This window comes from Dasypus novemcinctus, chromosome 4, assembly GCF_030445035.2.
Source record: "Dasypus novemcinctus isolate mDasNov1 chromosome 4, mDasNov1.1.hap2, whole genome shotgun sequence".
NCBI lineage: Eukaryota > Metazoa > Chordata > Mammalia > Cingulata > Dasypodidae > Dasypus > Dasypus novemcinctus.
The window spans coordinates 39,524,912-39,546,252 of NC_080676.1; the positions used below are offsets into that span (position 1 = coordinate 39,524,912).

Consider the following 21,341-nt stretch of genomic DNA (forward strand, 5'->3'; position numbering starts at 1 on the left):
GTTTAGGGTGTTACATGTCACTAGAAGAAATGCCAAAGGATGAAACATGGAACTGCCACAGCATAGTAAGTCATGTTGTAGATGATGAGTGTGTTTAATAGTACAAATTTAAGAATGTCCTTCAGTGAAGCAGAAGAAGGTGCATTAATATTACAAGATGGTAAGCGGATGTGGCTCAAGCAATTGGGCTCCTGTCTACCATATGAGAGGTCCAGGGTTCGATACCCAGGGCCTCCTGGTGAAGGCAAGCTGGCCCAGGTGGAGTGCTGGCCTGAGCAAGCAAGCTGGCCCAAAGGGAGAGCTGGTGCAGCAAGATGACACAACAAAAACAGACACAGAGGAGAGACAATAACAGACACAGCAGACCAGGGAGCTGAGGTGGCACAAGAGATTGAGCACCTCTCTCCCACTCCAGAATGTCCCAGGATTGGCTCCTGGTGCCACCTAAAGAGAAGACAAGCAAACACAGAAGAACATACAGCAAATGAGCACAGAGAGCAGACAATGGGGGTAGGGGGGGTGGGGGGGGGTGGAATAAATACATTTAAAAATCTTTTAAAAATATAAGATGTTTATAATAGAGTGGTAGCTGAGCTAAACTACACCTAGAGCAAACTATGAATTGTAGTGAATAGTTATATGTTAACATTATTTTCATCAATTGTTATAGAGAGAATTTGTGTAAGTGACAGAAACCAGACACTAAGTACTGCATATTGTTTGACTCCATTTATATAAAATGTAAATATAAATAAGTTTATAGATATGGAATTAGATTAGCATATATATATATATATATATACGGCAGGGGATAGAGGGAATTGAAAGGTAACTGCTAAGGGGTGGGGGGGGGTTCTTTTTGGAGTAATGAAAACATTCTAAGATTGATTGTGGTGATGCATTCACAACTCTGTGATTATACCAAAACCCATGGAATGTACACTTTGGATGCAGTGTATGGTATTTGACTATATCTCAACAAAATTACTAAAACAAAACAAAATGAAAAAAACACAAAAACTCTTTTCAATAAAAGAAAGTCTAGTCAATTGGACATTGCTGAAATTACCAACTAATTTTTGGCCATAACAGAAGAAATAGCAAGTTCCCAAAAAAGAAATTGATAGTGTTTCCAAAAAAGAAAGAAAAAGCAACCTCATCTGCAGAGCTGGGGGAAAAAAGCATCCTCTGTATGACTGCCACAATGCAGCTGCATCATATGTTTGTAATCATATAGACATTTACTTACTGCTTTTTGGAAAAATATTTAAAGTGGATTTTAAGAGCACACAAAGAGAAGAACAAATACTTTTTTAAAAAATAAGCAAGACATAAGAGAAAAAGCTAAATATATAGAAAGTATCAAGCTTATAGAAAATAAAAATAGAGGGTAACTTGCCAGCAGATTTCAAGTGCACAAAGGGATTTATTAAATAAAAAAGGGAACAAATGATTCTCTGGTCTTACTGATAATGGAAAAAGAGCTTAAAGTGCCACATGGGGGGCACAAGAAAAACAATTTCTTGAATATAAGCGCTATAAAATATCAGAACAGGCTATTGAGGGAGTTTGTGTAATCACCTTCCTTCAGGCTTTTTAGAAAAGGATACGTGTATAAGTGTTAGTGTTGCCAGAGAGATAGTCTAACTACTTTCTGGTTCTGAGATCACAGTAAACAATATTTGATAAATGACATCTATGCACCAAAAGTGAAAGCAAAAAGGAAAGTTTTGAATTTCCTTAATTTCAAAAATTTTAAAGAAATATACAAAGACTTCCAAGGTAAGGAAAAATGTAGTCGTTTTCCAGAGTAGAATAGTCCTATGATAATTTATCAGAAATAACAATTTTCTATATAAAAAGGGTAGAAACTATGGAAAAGATGTTAAGAAAGGAAAGAGATGAGTTTGGCTAACTCTGTACATGTAGGAGGGGTTTAGGAAAAACACACAGCAGGCACAAGGAAAGAAACACAATTCACAAATCTTACTCAGCTATGTATATAGCTTGTTGATATAAGTAATACCAAGGAAATTTATTAAAACATTCATCATCTAAGAAGTCTCACCACCTCCTTCCTCTTCTTGGATGCCCTGCTCCTCTGCTCCCTGAACAACGTCAGTATCCAGAGCATTATAGTGAGCTTGCTGCCTGTAAGAGGCAAGCAGAAAGTCAACGATACAAATGGAGTGGCACAGGTAGACATAAATCATTTATCTTTAAAGACAGCATTTTTAACAGTAATAGTATAATAAAAGTAATACTTTCATAGAATAAACAAGCACACAGCAGTTTTTTTAAGCACTAGGAAAAAAAAAACAAGCAGTTAGGTGTAATCAAGATTCTATATGCATTCTTGAAAGATACTTAAAAAAATAAAATACCTTTCAAAGGATAAAACCCAATAAAGTTAGCCTGCTAGATTGAGGCCTAAACTATACTGTTTAAGCAGAAAAAATACATAGATTTTTTTTTAATGGACTATTTGGCATTTAATTTTCAGATCACTGTTCTTCTTCAGCTACACTAGCAATTACAGCCCCTCAAGTTCACAGATAACAAATACACAATGCTGTTTTTAACCTGCTTATAAAAACCGGATGAGGGGTCTAAGGCCATGAGGGGGAGAAGGCTACCGTAGCTGCTCCTGCTGCTGCGGCCGCCCCGCCTCAAGCCTGGCCTGCCTCTGCTGGGACAGCTCCTGCGCACGAAGCTGCTGCTGCTGCTGCTGCTGCTGCTGCTGCTGCCGGAACAGGTGTCCCTGCAGCCTCTGCTGGAGCAAAGCTTCCTGGCGTTCTCTGAGCCGCTGGGCCTCCTCGGCCTGCCTTGCTGCCAGTTTCTGCTGCTCTAACTGCTCCTCGTATGGAGATCGGAATTTGGAAACAGGCTTGATTGAAGGATGCACCTGGGAGACAAGCAAGTTGGCTCTGAGCACAAGCATTCAGCAACTCTGGGTCATCCCTTCATTTGTTTCTCCTGACAAACTTGGGGAGCAGGCTTGGTTTATTAATGCTTATTTATCAGGGGAAGACCAAGGTCACCAGTCCCAGAATACCTATTTCACAACTTTCCCTGAATGGCCCCCTCTTGGCTTCTCTCAGCCACTTAGCTTCTCAATTTGCTGGCACTGAGTTGCCTTAAGAGATGTTCAATGCACTACCTCTCAAATGGAACAGAGGGCACAACAGAAGAAATCGGTTTTAAACCTTATTTAAATTTATGTTCAAAAGCCTCCCTCATAAGTGGGCACTTGTAACCTCAGCTAATTGGGGCAATTTGTGAGCTGAAGCTTCAACTCAGGCTTTTCCATGGAAAATTTAAAACCTAGGGATGCTAATTAACAGCACCCCCCCCCCCCCGCAAAAAAAAAAAGTCAAATTAAAGATTGAGGAAGGAAAATAGGGAATTTTCTTCAAAGAAACAAAGCATGGGCAAGAAACTACCAAATACCACTGATTAAAGGAAAATCTGATACAGAAATTCTTAAACTCTGCTTCCCATTGAGGTACCTTCCTGCATGTGATACACACACACACATACACACATACACATAATTTTCTCCAAAGTAAAGAGGATAGTTGAGGAGAATTGGAATCCCAGTAGGGAATTCCTTTTTTTTTTTTTTAACATTTATTTTTTCTTCCCCTCCCCCTTTACCCCACCCTGTTGTTTTGGCTGTGTCCATTTGCTGTGTGATCTTCTGTATCTATTTCTCTTTGTGTCTTCTCTTCTCATCTTTCTCCTCTAGGATTCACCAGGATTTGATCCTGGGGACCTCTGATGTGGAGAGAGGTTCCCTGTCAATTGCACCACCTCAGCTCCTGGTCTCTGCTGGGCTTCATCTTGTCTCCCCCCTTCGTCTCTCTTTTGTTACGTCACCATCTTGCTGCATGACTCACTTGCACAGGCACTGGCTTGCCGTGTAGGTATGGCTCACAGTGCAGGCACTCACATGGGCACTGGCTCACCCACACTCAGGCACACTTTCTCTTCTTCTTTTCCACCAGGAGGCCCCAGGGATCAAACCAGGGTCCTCCCATATAGTAGGTGGAGGCCTTATCACTTGCGCCACATCTGCTTCCCAAGAATTACTTCTGAAGGAGGTTACAAAGTACACAAGACTGGGAGAGACTTCTCAATGCTGTTTGCAACCACTTGAGAATACAACTAGATGCCTTCATTCCCATGCAGCCTAAAGCACCAAATCATTTCAAGTCTTGGGTAGTTTAAAGCCAAAGCTTCAGAGTTATAAAGAAGGTGGTCAGCATCTGTATGAAGGCTGGGTAAGCTACTGTTTGGTATCAGTTTAGAGGTTGTGGAAGAAGGGTGTCTAGCTGCACGCAATGTCAGTTAACTTTAAATTTTTATAAAGTATCATTTATAATAATAAACTGTGATTTTAAGAAAGGAAGGGTTTTACTTCTTTGGGGGGGGGAATGAAGTAAAGGTAGGGATCAACAGACAGGTTAAACATCTCATCTAGTGGAGGATGCTAAAGTGATAAGATCCACCTTATTATAACTGAATGACCAACTTGAAGGTGTCTGTGCAAAGGCCGACAGACATTTCACAGTAAATGAAACAGGGGGAGGTACCTTTGATCTTACAAAATAAGACTTTTCTCAGGACTTGAGCACATGTCAGGGAGGACCAATCAGGAGCTCACCTAGTCTCTGACCCTCTTTAATGGGATGTGAGGACAAATCTCCCTTACTATGCACTATTGACAGAGAAGCAGTCATACACCAGCAGCTCTTGCTCTTTTCCCCAGTCATCTTTCCTACATATATAACTGCTGTGTTCCGATTTTTCCATAGTTATGGTACCAGTATTACACTAGAAAACTTCAGTGTGCACAAACAACGTTCAGTGAAATCACTCGAATTCTTATTTCTCTGATTATGATTTTTTTCTTTAATATTTAAAAACAAAGCCACATCCCCTCTCCCAGCCAGCAGCCCAGAATCCCAGGGGGTGGGAAGTGGCTGGCCTCATACCTCAGCGTGAGCACGCCCTTCCAGGAGGGTGGTGTCCTCTTTCTGTCGGTTCTGTCGGTTCTGCTCCTTCCACTCCCGATCCTGCTCCTCTGGGGAAGGATCATGCTCCTCCTCCAGATGTTCAGCTTGCCCGACCTGCTCCATCTCCTCCTCCTCAAGCGCCTTTCTGTGCTCCTCTTCCACCTGATGCTCCTCCGTCTCCCTGGGTTCTGCTTCTCGTTGACTGAGCAGTGCTGGAGCCTGGAATGCTGCCTCCTTCTGGGTGGGAGGATAAGGTTTGGTTTCTTCTCTTCTTCCAGGAAATGCTTCATGATTCTTCCGAACATGACTATTTCGAGACACCTAGGCCAAACACATCACTGGGCATGACATCCTTTTATTTCAAAGGTAGTGATATAATTTCTTTATTACCACTTATTACAAGATAAGCGAAGTCTTAGAATCAAGAAATATATAGTCCTGACTTAAAAATATGGTTACAATGGAGGTCCCTTAATTCTTCTCACTGTGTAACCTCACCTATAAGACAGAGATAATATGAGTACAAATTCGTCTTGGTAAAGGATACAGTAAATAACCTGAAAAGTAAAACCTATAAGTTTAGTTTACTAAGAAAAGAAAAAAATGCCACTACCAATGGCCATTCATGTTAGTTAAAGATAGTGCCCAGTAGACAAGATAAAATAAAATAATTTTAATGCATCAAGCAGTATTTCTTCATAAAGCAGAGAGTCTCTTGCAAATATTTTGTATTGTTATAATACAGAAATTCTGAATGGAAAAAAGAAGCATCTTTCTTAGGATATTCCACCTTTCAAATTTGTTAATTTAAATCCATTTTCTTGACAAGTTTTAGATACCTTTATATGATACCTTCACTATTTAGAAAGAGGGCAGAAAAGGGGATGAGAAAATCCTTTCTTAGACACCTGAGGACAACTTTTGGAGGTAGATATTTTTCCAAGGTCTGCACATATCTGACCAGTGTGACTTACATTGTCCTGACTTCCTGCGAACTATTATTTCTCCAAAGAGGCCTAAGTGCCTTCAGACGCCTGTCATTTATCTCCACAACATCTCTGTGGAGAAGTTTGAAGCAGATAATTACTATATCTACCTAACAGATGAAAACTGAAGCTCTGAGTTGTTAAAAGATTAATGCATTATATTGGAATCAAATTAGGGTAAAGAATAGAAGCAATTTCCAGGCCAGAGATCTGGTCATGTTTTCTTAAGTTATAAGTAACATAAGACAGTGAACCTGTCTGTGAAAGAATGCTCTGCACAGACTGAGGCTACTCCTATATGAAGTCCACTCAACGTAAACGTAGTTATTTCAATATGATGGTAACTTGGGGCCAGTGTTCTCAGACATTCATTGTTAAAAACAACTTTTTCAGGAGGGAAGATAACTATAGTTACCACTTTTATTACACATGTAATTGCAAAACAGCTTTAAGAATTAATGATAAGGGTGGCACTGCTTTTGATATTCCACTTAAAAGAGATATATTTCAGCAAGGCTTAATTTATATGAAGAATAAGAATATGCAAGAGTGGATTATGAGACTAGCACTCATACCCCTGGTAGTTTTATCAATTTTTATATAATTTTTGACATGGTCTGTATGGATCTAGCACAGCATCAAGTTCAAATTATCTCCTTTAATACTTGAGTGAGCTGATTGTCACATAATGAACTCATGATCATTTAACTTTCTCTCTTTAAAAACTTGGATGCCAGAGCTCTCGTTTGAGAAATAAATAAACCCACCCAAATAAAGAGAAAACCAGTAAAATCTTTCCCAGAAAATACTGAAACAGTGGTTCTGAAAAAATGTTCTCTGGACCAGTTGAATCAGTTAGAAATGCAAACTCTACCTCACCCCAAACCAAATGAATCAGAAACTCTGGGGGTGAGTCCAGCAATCTCAGTTTTAACAGGCTCTGGGGATTCCAAAACACATTACACTTTCAGAACCATGTTTTGCTGGATGAATTGGCAATATTGTGAGAAGTTCACCTGATGACAGCTTGACAGGAAAAGTGATGTAACCACAGATGGCTAGTTCATGCCTCTTACCTCCTGTGGCTCTTTGGATGGCTTCTCTCTAGCAGTGCTGTAACCTCGTGGAGAATGTACCACCCGACTAATATTTTGCTGTTCTGCTGGTTCTGGATTTCGAAAGCTTGGAATCCTATTCAGAGTATCTTTCAATTGTTTGTATTCTGCAACTTGAGTCTGCATATAATTGCACAATTGGATGCAAATTGCACAATTTGAGGAGGAAAAAGATGTTATTCACAGATGAGCATTTGAGTTCACTGAAACACTAGGCAAAAATATTATACCTAAATACCAGTTGGGAAAAAAAAAATGCAGATTGCTTCCATGCATTAGCTATTCCTACTTTGACATGCTTAACCATTTTGAACACATGCAAATTAGAATTAGAGTTAAAGGGAACACAGAAAAAATATCTAAGGCAGATGTTAGTTTCCCATGCTGCATGAAAAAAGCAGTCAGGATTTTTATTAATAACTTTCTAATATAAATATCATTATTAAAGTAAGAGAGCTTTGCAGTATTTGATAGCATTAGAAATCCATGAAAAAACTCATACTTTTATAAATAGAAGTGTAGATTTCCTTTACCAATATGGCCAAGTAACATTTTTCAGGGAAAGGAGTCATAAAATATATTTTTAATACATATATATATATGGGTGTATATCTATACATATATAAACACATACACACACACATATAAAATCACTCAGGTCACACTCTCTCTCCTCCCTGAGAACTTGTCTTGTGCTCAGGTAGAATCCCTTACTAACAGGAAACTTCTGATACTATGGCTCTAGTTTTGGAAAGCAGTGGCACAGGCATGAAATGAGGCTGAATTTTAATTTCTCAGTCTTGACAGAAATACTAACATAGGTATAGGACTGGGAAAAGCTCACATAGGTGTATGCATGTGTCAACATGGTCTCTGTGTGCACACAATGCACACAAATGGGCATGTAATATTTTTAATTCAAGGATCTGGAAAGGCAGGGAAAAACCCAAATGCCTTAAGTGAGAAAATCAATAGACACTCTCTAGACTTAGCTAAGCATGTAAACCAACACTATTCTCCTAAAAACAGAAATTCTGTATGTGTAAACACACGCTTACATAAGCACCTACATAAGAAGCAGAAATCTTTTTCTCAAAGGAGCTAACCTTCCTAGAGAGGGCTGCATCCCACAGTGTACGCAGAAGAGGAAGGAGTGGAAAGTGAAATCTAGCCATACCTGTACACCCTCACTTTGTGCTCTTCTACCCCAAGGAAGGGCACAAAGTATCTTTTTCTCATTCACCCAAAGAGGGAGAAGTCTGCTTATAAATCTGCCCTGAGCGGGTGTTGCTTTATAATTTGTAAAAAGGTGTGCCATATGTACTAGCAGTGGCCCTTATCCCAGAAATCTACTAAAACATTTGCAAACTAACCTTGAAAGTCAAAGGAAAAAAAAACAAAACAACTGACATCCACAGAGTGATACAATTAATATTTTAAGATGCATATGGAAGAATGACAAACCTTAATTCTACCCTTTCTTCCTCTCCTATTCCTAGATAGCCTTTGAAGGCAGGAATGCTGGGTTTTCAGATGTTAGTATACGTTAAGATTCACAAATGATCATGTTGAAAATGCAGGCTCCTGGACCCCCACTCTAGAAATCATGGTTCAGTAGGTCTCCAGCAAGGCCCAGATAACAGATTTGCAGGTAAATTTCAAAAAACACTGGCTTGGTAACTAACCATTACTTTGATGCTGGGCTGACCTGAGCTTCATGCCCAATTCTGGTCACTGATCCTGGGTCAGTTACTTTACTTCCTATTAGCCTCAGTTTACTTAGTTATAAAAGGGTACTCATGGAATTGTGAGTATTAAATAAGATTCAGAAAACAGATTTCTTATGATGAGCCCTGATAAATTACAAAATCCTGAATTCTATTCCATTCACGCTTTTGTTCTCTCAACTATATTTAAAATGCAGCTTGTCAGGAAAAATCCCCTAAGATGATTTATATAAAAAGTGTATATACCCAAAATATTTCAGGAGATCTGGGAAGTTTTAACATGGAGATTGGGGGTGGGCTCTAATTAAGTATTATTTCTGGCGTAACTTTAAAAAAGGGGGTGGGAGTGGATGTGGCTCCAGTGATTGAGCACCCTCCTCCCACATGGGAGGTCCCGGGTTCTATTCCCAGTGCCTCATGAAAAAACAAAAACAAACAACAAGCAAAAACCAAAGAAAAAATCAACTCAGGGAAGCCAATGTGGCTCTGTGGTTGAGCACCAGCTTCGCACATACAAAATCCCGGGTTCAATCCCTGGCCCCTGGAACCTCAAAAAAAAAAGGGCGGGGGAGTGAGGGGAAGATGCCAGGACACATTTGGAGCCATTTCCCAAAGAAGTCAAAAAGATATGTAAAGAAGCAGAAAGCTACACATCAGTTAAGTAAAAACTTCCTTTTTCTATTTCAAAATCCTATTAGTAATATTCCCAGTGTGCCTACTACAGAATTTGGTTTGGGTCATTAAATCATCTATTTTGTTTATATTTCTATGGATTTTCAAATTGCTGCACAGTTTAATATTTATGGTTATAGCACAGGGTACTGACAATTTATATAGCATAAAGAACTGCATCATATAAAACAATAACACTTGGCAAGAATTTCATAAAGAAGGTTTTGAGTGAAATAATCTCTAAGGTGAATTTAATTTGTATACATGTAAAAAATTACCACACAGTTATGGTTTGGTAGGAAGACACTAAATTAATGGCTATCTTAAGAAGGGATCCCAAAGACACAGAAACTACAGCCTCAGGTTCCAGCACGTATATAACTTTTAACAATTTCATAAAGATTTTAAACAATAATGGTTTTGTGATAACCATAGATAATTGGTTTCTCTTTACCTTTTCCTCTTAGTTCCTCCAAGAAGAAAAGAGAAACCTAGTTTAATATAGCGATTAAGCTAGCCATTCCTATTTCTTTGCTTCTCTTAGAAAGCTGTAAAACACTCAGTATGGTATCACTTTAATAAGCTCTCTGAAGTTTGTATTTTTTTCAGTAAATAACTATTGAGGACTTGTTTTGTGCCAGGGACTGCTGCAGGCTTTGCCAAATGGAGCTTATGACTCGTTTTTCCTTTTCTGTTGATATGAGTTTTCTTCTTATTTTCTGCAGCTTGACTCCCAACACATAAGCTTACTTATTCCTTAAAGGATGGGGTGCAGGCTGGGATGCTGGGAGTAAGGAAAGGATGGAAGAAAATGCCTGACATAACTTATTTAGGTAAGCTAGCATCATAAAATCCTTTAGCTCCTATTCCTTTAACGGGAGTCAACACATCAGATAGCTGCAAAAGACAGTATCTGTAGGGTAGTTTCCGTGGTTTAAACAAATATTAGACGACTGCACGCAGGGAATGGTGGGTGGGAAAGGGGATGGGGGAAGAACAGTCATACACATCTCACAACCAGCGCAAAAATAATCAAAGGTTTATTTGATTTTCTGTTGATTGTCTTTGAAAGCATGCATGCTCCTCAGGATCAGGATAACTCTGTCCTAAGGCACTCACTGAAGACTGGCTTGTAAAAGACTACATGCATAAAAGAATTCAGAAATGTTAAGCAGACTTTAAAAAGAACCAATAGAGGCTGCTACCCTTCTAACCTGTGCAGCAGCTAGCGCACTCTTGTGGTCTTCCAAAGTCACTACAAGTTGTTCATGCTCCGAGAGTAAATTCTTATGCTGTTGCTACACAAAAAAGAATTTTACACGTTGAGCTTCAACATGCTGAGACAAATCTATCACTGGACAACAGTGGCAAAACCACCCAGACGCTACTTTATTCATTTGGTGGTGCCGATGGGGCAGCTGCCGCGGTTCTGCAGCATTTGTCAAGTTTAAACATCATTGTGGAAAGAAGACAATGGTTCATGTAGTGTTCCAAAGAATAAGATGGGCTACCCAACTATCATAACCACATAACAGGAACTCAAAAGCAAAGGAGCAACTCTTCCATTAGCAATAAACCCCTGTAAATACAAAGTTTATTAAAATGTAACCATATAGCCAAATAATCATGTCAGGAGTAACAAAAATGTTTTAGGTCTTCAGACAACCTTTCAGTTTAAGATGAACTGACAACAACAGCATTGGGAACACATCACTTTATGGAAAATCCAAAACAATCATCTGGATTTGTAAAACAGAACAAGTAGGAAGGGTTTTTAAAGCCACCTTACATAGTAAAACAAAACAAAACAAAAAACACTAAACAGTCAACTGCTTGGTTTTATTTTACCTTAACATCTTGAAGCTGTATGTGCATGTCTTGGTGTGCTTTCCTTAGTTGTCTATTCTCTTCTCTCAAATTATATACGGATTCTAATTTAGAAAAAGAAAAAAAAATGCACAAAGCTTTGAAACTTTCAGGCTTGTGACCCTATTATCTTCACAACTAAAGCCTCACATAACTTATTTTAGGTTTGGTTTGGACCTGACAGTATAATATTCCAGTTCAACACAGACTATACTGAATAAGCATGTGCCATGATTCATCTGGACACCCCCACTACCATCTGGTTCAGTATTTAACATACTATTAAACAAGCTACACCTTGTAGAAGCTAAGGACCCAAGCCCTACTGGTCAGAAAACAGCCTCAGGTGCTTAAAGATTCTAGACTCACCTCTCTTACCTAGTAATTTTTCTGCCTTTCCTGAATCTGGACATCAGATGTTTGATCGGGAAGCCCTTGGGCTGAATCCAGCACACAGACATATTTTTGGGGGCCCCTGCAGTGTTGGCCTATAGAGTGCCTTTCTTATTTGATTAGTTACCATCATTTAAAATTCAGGAATCTGGTTTAATAAAATCTGGCATCACAAGACCAGTACCCACGTGTGAGCACTAAGTGGGAGTTGAGTGGTAGTAGGATGATCACAGAATTCATTTTCCAGTGAAAGAGGGTTACTGAGAGGGAAAGTGGTTCCTATTAATAATTATGCTAAGAAAGCAGGTGAAAACCTGGACCATCCTGGGAAAATAGCTTCTACGTGGCAGCCACCCCCTGCAGACCAGTTCCCTATTCTCTAGGGTGCCACTCAACACTGAAGGAAAATATCAGTCACCCCCGCTCACATTTCTGACCACTTTCATTCCTTTTTCGCTTCTCTGTGACCCTTGGGCATTGGATTTGTGATGAGGTTTGGAGGAGAAATAAAGAGTACATTAGGAAATGTGGCCAAAGATTGAGTTGTCCACCAAAGCGTAATAATGGCTTTTTCTCAAAAAGAGCAGACCACTGGCAATCCAAGAGGACCTGAAGTGTGTCATTGGATAGATGGCTTCAGTATACACACAAACACAGTTTGAAATACCCAAATTTTGCTAGCTTTTAAAAAGATCTCAGGTTATAAATTTAATGCCAGTGGAATACTTCTGCAGTCATACTGCCTAAATTTAAAACTTGGCTCCCATGCCTATGCTATGTTACCTTGAGTTACTTACGTTTGGTTAGCATTAATTTCTTCATCTGTTAAATGAGACAAAACATGATGCCTACCTTACAGGTTGTTTTAAGAATTAATATGCCATGGAAGTTTCGTACAGAACTAGCACATGGTAAGCATTTGTGGTGTCAGCTATTATTAATGATGATAATGAAAAGAATAATTATCTAGGCTTACATGCTATATCACCTCATCTCCCTCAGAATTTTAAATTCTCTCTTTGTATCACTTTAAACTACCAAAAACTCCTTAGTGCCAGAGAGTTCAAAAGAGGTTGTTATGAGGCCTGAATGCTCTTAGAACTCAGACTCACGTATTTGTGTCCTCCTACTTTCCATGGTTATTTCTTACTACTATTTATAATTTATTAGAATTTTTACTACACATGGGCTTTGTTTCAAAACAGGAAGGAGTAAATATAGAGTAGACATAATAACCTGCCTTTCAGGACTATTTCTACAATTTAAATGTGCTCATTTATGTGAAACTTTTAAGGGATTCCAAGTACCGATCAAACATGTAACATGTTTTATTTCTCCTTCCTTAACGAATCTGTTTACGATCAGTATAATTTATTTATTCAGCTTAGCCCGAGATTTCAAATGCTAAGCAGTGTATCTTGTAAGTCAACGTCTCCCTCCCCTCTCCAGGCAAAGGAAAGCCTCCAGGGCTCAGGCCAGGCTAGTGCCGTCTGGCGCTGGAGTCCCCTGGTTCTCTTTTTCTTTATATCGTCTTTGTGGGGGCCTTCAGCATTCAGTCTTTCCTCCTTCCTCTGTTTCTTGTCTGCTTCAACAGCCCCTCACCACTGGCCACATCAACAAGCCAAGGTCCCTAGGGGTCTGTATCACTGGGGTATTATCTGCTGACACACTCTGTCAAGAACACCTTAATCCTTTGTTCTGTTGCCTTAAGGACTACTTAACTCTCATGTGCCTTTTAAAAAAACTTTTATTTTGAAATAATTATAGACAAAAAGTTACAAAAAAGAGTATGGAGAGGTCCCAAGTACCCATCTCCCAACATCTCTCAGCAGTGACATCTTAAATAAATGTAGTGCACTACCCAAACCAGGAAACAGATTGGCACAGTATAGTTAACTAAACTATAGGCCTTACTCAGATTTCACCATTTTTTTTGCATGCACCCATGTGCCTTTTTAAGCCAATTCCCAGATTTTAAACATATTTAGCATCTGAATAGGTTATAGTATGCATTGGTTCCCGTCTCTAGAATTCACATGCACTCAGAGAAGTGATAACTTTGTTCCATATTACTTTGAAAATACCTGACTATGATGATGGTTATAAATATATTGAATGTTTACCCTATACCAATACCTGTACTAGGTGCTTTGCATTTTTATGATAATCCCAACTTTACAGGTAAGGACAAGGAAACCCATGATGATTACACTCCTTGCCCAAGGTCACATATCGACTATGTACTTCAAGAAGCCAAGATCTATCCTGGCCAATTGACCCTAGACCTTGAGCTGTTTGCAGCTACTCAACAGGAAGTCTCTATGGCCCCTTGAGGATTTTTAACAATGTGTGGGGCAATTTATCCTTGCCACAATGACTGAGGAGCAGTAACGGCATTTAATGGGTAAGGGTCAAAAATGCTAAATATCTTTCAACACACAAAAGAAGAACTGCCTTGCCCAAAATGGCCATGTGCCCCCATTAAGAAACACTAAGTATATATTCTGCTTCCCTAAACAAACCCAAAGAGATAGGGATAAATGTGAAATGCTACAACAAAACAAGTGGCTGGTAGAAGACCACATGAAAATGTAAATCAATCTCCATGCAAAAAACAAAACAAAACAAAGCCTTTTAGTCTACTGAAATGCTAATTTTCATATGAACTGGCTAGATTCCCAAATACCTTTTAGCTTAGAAAGTTCTTGTTCTTTCTCCTGCTGAAGCTGCAAGTATTTCTGCTTGTGATCATTAAAGGTTCTGCTGAAGTCTTCCCCCTGTTTGCGATGTTCCTCTTCCAAGTCACTGTGCTGTTTCTTTAGTTCCTCATGTTGACTCTGCAAAGATGAAGACTTGAGCAGACACCATACTGTATAGAAACTATATGAAACAACGTCTTGATCTCAGGGTCTTTCTTTTGCAAAACAGTAGGAACAAATGAAAAAGTAGGTCTGATTTCGCTTGGGTTGTTTTTAATTTGTGCAGATCCCTACATTTTCCCATATATTTCAAATAAATAGTTTGTGATTATGGCCAAAAATAATTTCCTTAATTATTAACATCAATGGGAACAACAAGAATTTAGCATGAGAGGTGGAGACAGGGAGGGATGTGGGGAAATTCCCAGGGACTCAACTAATTGTGGAAACAAGGACAACTAACAGCAAAATGATCCTTCCATGGATAATCTGGACATCTATTTACATCTAATTTTTTCCTAGCAACAAATATAATTTCTTTTCTTTGGTTTTTGGCCTTTTCTGGTAGCCCAGGTTGTTTTGCTTTTTTTTTTTAAAGAGAAAAAGCCCATAGACTCTTTTCCCTTTTGGGACAGTAATAAAATGATTGTTTATGGAATGATTCTTATTCCTGGTTTATGCTACTATGCTGAAATAACAATCTAGATAAATTCTATTGTCTCCAAATGCTTAATGTATAAAAATGGTCCTGCTTTAACTCATGCACTACATTCCTAAAAATAGGAAATGTTTTGATACAGGGGAAAGGCAATACCAAGCAAAAGGCTGAGGGGAGGTGGGGGGAATCAGGTGTGGTTTGCAGGCTATGTGGAATGGCATAATGGCATAATGGCATGCAGCTCATCTTTTATAGTTTCACACAAACAATGACTCTCTCCTCTTTTTTTTTTTCCTCTTCCTGACACATAGTAATGAGTTTTATCCAGGGACCAAGGAAGGAAAATCTTAAACTATAAAGTATGTTCCTGTGGTAGGTAAAAGAACATTTACTAAATATTAGTAAGACAGACAAAGGAAGCATTTTTTGGTTCTACCTATGGTCTTCAGTCAGTCTAATATTTTTAAAAAATGTCTAAAGAAAACCACAGTGAAAAATTAAACAAACTCCCAAAACCCCAAAGGATAAAAAGTAAAGCAAAATTTAAAATTAGGTGGCCAGAGAACCTGTCTTATAAGAAAATATATAATTAGCTAAATATGGTCTTTGTAATCAGGTGATAAATATCACTGAGCATTACAATCACACATAATTTAAAGCCAAAAATGCCATTGACCATACTGCACCACAAATCAATTTTCTGAAAACTGTTTAATCACTTTAAAGACCGGTTCATTAATCAATTCAAATACTAAATACTTTCATTCATTAAGAACACCATTAAACTACTCACTTTCAACATTTGATGCTGGACATTCAACGCACTGTATCTGCTATTGGAATCTTGCTGTAAACAGAAAAGAAAACAATCAACACAAAGATAGCAAACCAATCTTGATAAACATAACTTAAAGCCCTTAGTGGAAGAATTTTATTCATTTCATTTGTGTAAGCAGAAATGAATTCTATATTTGAATCAGGACATTTCTGGAGTTCTCTCTCTATTTTATAGGAGAAGTGAAGTTCTAACATTCCCATAAGTTTGCTAGATTCTAGTAATGAAAAAGCAGGAAAAAGACCCATAAAATGGTAGCTTAAAAGGGCCCTTACAAATGATTAAGTTTTCCCTCTCACACCCAGGTGAAGAGCTGAGGCCCAGACACCCCACGAGACTTGAGCTGAACCAGTTACCCAAGTGGCTAAGACTTGCAGCTCAGTGCTTGAGGTACGGGGGAGGAGAGCATAAATCAGCCAGGACCGAGAGAAGGGACAGTGTGGGGGGAGAGGCACTTTCCTCACAGAGCTTCAGGGGGTAAGAAATTCTACATACATTATTTTACCCCAGAGAGATTCCATTTCACAGAGTGAGAAACAAACTAAGAAAGGGTATGGAGGATGCCTGAGAACAAATATTTCCTTGAGTAGTAGGGTGAGGACTAAAACTCAAGCCTAAGTCTTCATATGAACTCCCTCCATGTTCTGAACAACATGTTCTGGGAAAATATCTTTCTGTCCCAGTGGAGAGCATCTTCACATATGAACCTAACACATTTCCTCAGTCCTGAGCAGTCGTAATCAGTAAGTATACAAGGGGAACCTGGCATGTCTCCTTACGCTATGTGGTTTTATCTTCACATCCTCCCTCCTAACTGGCACAACCAATGCAAGCAAGCACCCTCTTAAGCACTTTCTTTTATACTAATATGACTTTTAAAATGAACTACATTTTTGCTTTATCATTTTACTACTTTAAGTTAATTTACAAGGCAATTACATTAGAGCATGTACAACAGAGAGCACACCATATTAGCCTGGGCTTTTAAAAGTAAGTAAGTGTAGAAAGCTGATATTCTCCCAGGCTATCCAAGGAACTTGAATCTATGTTTTAATACAACAAAATACCAATATTTTGTACAACCAATATTTTATATATTTGTCTAAAAGTAAGAAGAAAATTTGTCTTTTGACAACTAATTCAGACTTTAAAAGCCTTTTAAAATGCCAATATTATTCATTTGTTCTTTCATTCATTCCACAGATGTTTTTAAATGCCTACTCTCAGCCAGGTACTGTACTAGATGGTATACATGCAAAGGCAAACCAAAATAAATACTACATCCTTTGAAAGAGAGAGACTTAGAAACAAGCAAGCAAATGAATGAATAAGAAATCTTTTCTTTATTGTTGAGCACTGAAGCTATTTCCAATTTAGCACTAACATCAATAACAAGATAAGCAAAGGTAGGTTTTCAAAGAACAATATCTAAGGTCCTCCTCTTAGAATTTTTTGACAGCAAAAAAAAAAAAAAAGAAATGCATTTCAGCCATACAACTAGCGATGAAAAGAATGAAAGATTTCTGCAATTCTCTCTCCCTCTCCTTCAAGTTTCATGAAGAAAATTTTAAGGAAGAAAAGAACTTACCCTTCCTTTATTTAGTGTTTCTTGTGCTTCTAACTTATAAACAAGAAAATCTAGGAAATAAAAAATGGAGAAAATAAATAGAGCGTAAAGTACTCCACTGGAGAATTTTGAAACATCTCAAAGAATGAAAGAAAACTTTACTCTGACTTGCAAACAAGTTCTAGGTTTAAAACAATCTACTTGGTGATATATAGAATTCATTTTTCTATTTAATTCTTTAGAAAGAGTTGCAATGATCCACTATTCATTCTTCTCCCTAACCTGAAAGCTGTAAATTTTATATCCACAAAATCCACATTATAACCAATTGATTAAATATACATTTAGAATATCTTTGTGATCAACTCTCCTTGAAATAAAGGATCAAAAAATGAAGCAATACCTGAAGACACACATGATTTATTGCTATCCACTAGATGGCAAACTAGAATCATTCAGGACTTGAAAAGAGAAACCAGGCCGTAGAAACCATTTTTAATGTTCTTAAAGCTTTATTATCCACTAGATGGCTCTAAAAATCACTCAGCATTTGAAAGCCAGGAAAAGTCCAAATCCGATGGAAGCATTTTAATGACGTGAAACTGCTCTTCTTCACACAGGCTTTAATCCAAGGGTCAGTAAAACATCCTAATCAATACTGTCCTCCCCTGCTTTCCCTCTTCTAACCCATTAGGTAATAAGACAGGTCATCTGATACGTAAATTGCAAACTTTACCACAAAACATGAATAAATAAATATAGGAATTCTGATAACTTCAGATCACAAGTTCTACAAGGCCTGAGCTTTGTAAAAAATCTTATAAAAATCCATAGCATTGCTTAATATCTGTGCTAATAATTGTTAAATTTTCCAACTGAAATAACTGCCAAGAAAAAAACCTCAAAAAGTTAAAAAAAAAAAAAGGTGCTAACTTGAAAGATACAAGATCATGTGATCAATTTATTATATTATAGTCATACACACACACACACACACGCACTGGGCTATGCATGCTGCTATCTTCTTTTTTTTTCCTGGAGTTCTATGGACAGACATTCCAGCTGTTATTTAACATATGTGTTTAGTATACAGATGAAAAGTTGCTTCTTATTTCTGAAATAATATTTATGAACAATATATAAACTATGTCAAGGTGGGAGAAACTGAATGAAGGATTCTAAATCCAATTCTGAGCAGGAATTATTGTGTGATACCTATCATAAAGCAAACACAAGATGCTTCAAAAAAGAGTATAACACATGGAACAAAAATGATATTATTTACTTACCTTCCTTTGCTTTCTTATGTTCAAGTCTTTCTTTTTGCAAGGATTTCTCTAATCTTGACCTGTGTTCATATACAACTGGAAGAAAAAAAGTAAAAATTTATCTTAAAAGAATTAGAAAGTGTGTGGTGAAATTAACAGCATTTTTCAAAATAGGGTTAACCTGGGAGGAAAACAGCTTCGGGTACATTTCACAATTAAAATACGTATTTGTATTTTGTATGTATTTGTGTGTATTATAAGTTCCACATTCTGTGTAAAGAATAGACATTATAATACTATTCTGGGATGACTCTCATGTAACATGCTCCTTTATGGAACTAATACTGTAAAAAAGGCTTCGATCTTCTTTGTCAGCTCCTTTTCCTTCCCCTACTCCTTAAATATGAGCAATTCTGTGAGGGTTCCATTTACAAGTGATTCTTGACACAAGTTTCTTCCTGGCCAATCATGTCCACTCTCAAGGGTACAACCATTTTCTGCCCAACCTTTACCCCCACAGCTACATTTCTAGCTCATGACTCTTTTCTTAGTATTCCTGAAAGCCCACACGGTGTTTCCACCTGGATATACCATTAGGTACTAGTCAAAATTGTTAAATCTGAATTGAGGCCACTGTTGGGGAAAACCTCAGCAGTATTCCATCAGATGCCCAGGGGACAAAAGCCACTGTCAGAGAAGGTGTATCACCTTTGTCAAAGGAAACACAGTGCCACAGAAATGGGGGGAAGGACTCTTCCAAGAACCTATAGAAGTGCCCACAAAAGAATGAGTCAGGTTGAACGTCTACCATGACCAGAAGAAACCAATGGTAAATAAATGTCATCCCTATAAGACCTTCCTGCACTTTATCATCCTTACTAACCCAGCCCACTCTAAAGAAGCTAGAGTTGCCTGATGCAGGGTAAGAAGAGGAGATGCGTTGGGGAAAAATAGGGAGGAGAAGTTGATCAGAATCCTCTTCCCCAGTACAGGACTCACAGCAAACAGGAATTGGGAGGAGAGAGCAGCAACCAATAATATCTTAGATTTCATCCACAGAAAAGAAACCAGACCCACAAAGTCGTTTGACCAGGCAGTGACAGGAGAGAGAATAAGGTAAATTTTCAGTGTGCCCTTTGAATCCTGCGTGTTTTGGTCATAGGATTTCACTTCCAGGCAAGCTACACCAGACCTGTTACTTGGTTCTTCTACTTGTCTCAAGCACCCCATGGCTACTCACAATACTATTTCATCATCAATCATCTGACAGGCCATGTACAATACATAGAACTGCCCCAACCCTACTGGCCACATCCAAAGTTACCAACATCACAGCAACTCCCCTCCCACACCCATGCAACAGCCCCTTGCAGCTGGAAGGATTCCCTGTCCCTACTCCTCCTCTTTCCCCATTATCACAGCTGCCACCATTACCAGAGACTGCCGTCCTCCTTTGAACCCATGGCCATCATTTCCTGGGGCCTCCACCTCCTCCCTATGCTGCAGCTCCCATTTTGTTACCCTACATAAACCTTCCATTCCTGGGCTCAGGCTACTACTGTCACCACTGTGACCTGTACTCACACCTCTGCTAATACCTCTATCCACAACTCCAAGAGGTTTTTCACCACCCAAACTGGTATGACTGGTCGCCTGATGGCACGCCTGCTCAATATCATCTTTCCTCAGCCTCAGCCTTCCACCAGTCACTGCAATAGTCTCTGCCCCACATCCTTCCTTCCCCAGGTTTCCTATTCTTTCTACCAGGTGATTCCCTCTGTAGCACTTTTGTTAAAAAGGAATTCAATATAACTCAGCATTCACTGGGCCCCAATTATGTACCCAGCACCATATTATGAGTGTGAATACAAACTGAATAGACATGGGCCTTGTCCTCAAGAAGTATCAATCTAAAACAGGAGATAGACCAGATAATTGCAAATTATTAGAGCTGAAGACATTTGGCATAATAAATGTATATTTACGCCTGAAGAAAGAAAGAGATGAGCTTTGGATAGGAGAGGAATGAGGAAAGACTTCTCAGAGGTGGTGATTTCTTGGCTGGCTTGGAAGTTTCATAGACAGAGGCACCCCAGGAAAAGGCATTCCTGGAAGGCAGATCACCTGTGCAAAAGCCCAGAGGATGAAATTGGACTAAAAGTCATTGTGCTACAAAAAGCTTAGTTTTGAGCTCAATGTTCAGAAATCACATTTTTTCACTTTTTTATTCATGAACATAGACCTTCAGCCCATTCCTAAAAGCCTGGAAGCTTATTAATCCCAAGAGATTCCTTATATTGGTATTAATAGCACCACCTTGAAAGCTGGTGGAACATTCCCATGTGAGTCAGGGAATACATAAAGGTTAGCACTATAGAACCTCATTAAACCAAGCTCTGAGCTTCATACTCATAGTTGGGGGGTAGGGGATTGGGAAGAGACTTATAAGGAAACAGATAAATTGCAATACTATGATGATATAACAGAGGTAAGAACAGGATGCTATAGAAACACCTAACCCCAGTTGGTAGGAAAAC

General features: G+C 38.6%; 1 protein-coding gene across 4 annotated transcripts in view; it reads right to left on the bottom strand.

Moving 5' to 3' along the window:
- GOLIM4 (golgi integral membrane protein 4) overlaps positions 1 to 21,341 on the bottom strand; it is a 94,126-nt gene that overhangs the window by 15,144 nt on the left and 57,641 nt on the right. The window contains exons 2-11 of one of the 4 annotated variants that reach the window (XM_004447940.5): positions 18,826 to 18,900; positions 17,558 to 17,607; positions 15,928 to 15,981; positions 14,464 to 14,614; positions 11,367 to 11,449; positions 10,733 to 10,816; positions 7,081 to 7,239; positions 4,998 to 5,339; positions 2,637 to 2,905; positions 2,069 to 2,151 (exon numbers count right to left, since the gene is read on the bottom strand). In XM_004447940.5, the coding sequence (XP_004447997.2) occupies positions 2,069 to 2,151; positions 2,637 to 2,905; positions 4,998 to 5,339; positions 7,081 to 7,239; positions 10,733 to 10,816; positions 11,367 to 11,449; positions 14,464 to 14,614; positions 15,928 to 15,981; positions 17,558 to 17,607; positions 18,826 to 18,900 (1,350 nt within the window). The remainder of the gene's footprint in view (positions 1 to 2,068; positions 2,152 to 2,636; positions 2,906 to 4,997; positions 5,340 to 7,080; positions 7,240 to 10,732; positions 10,817 to 11,366; positions 11,450 to 14,463; positions 14,615 to 15,927; positions 15,982 to 17,557; positions 17,608 to 18,825; positions 18,901 to 21,341) is intronic. The other 3 variants (XM_058295244.2, XM_058295245.2, XM_058295246.2) reach the window with 3 other exon arrangements.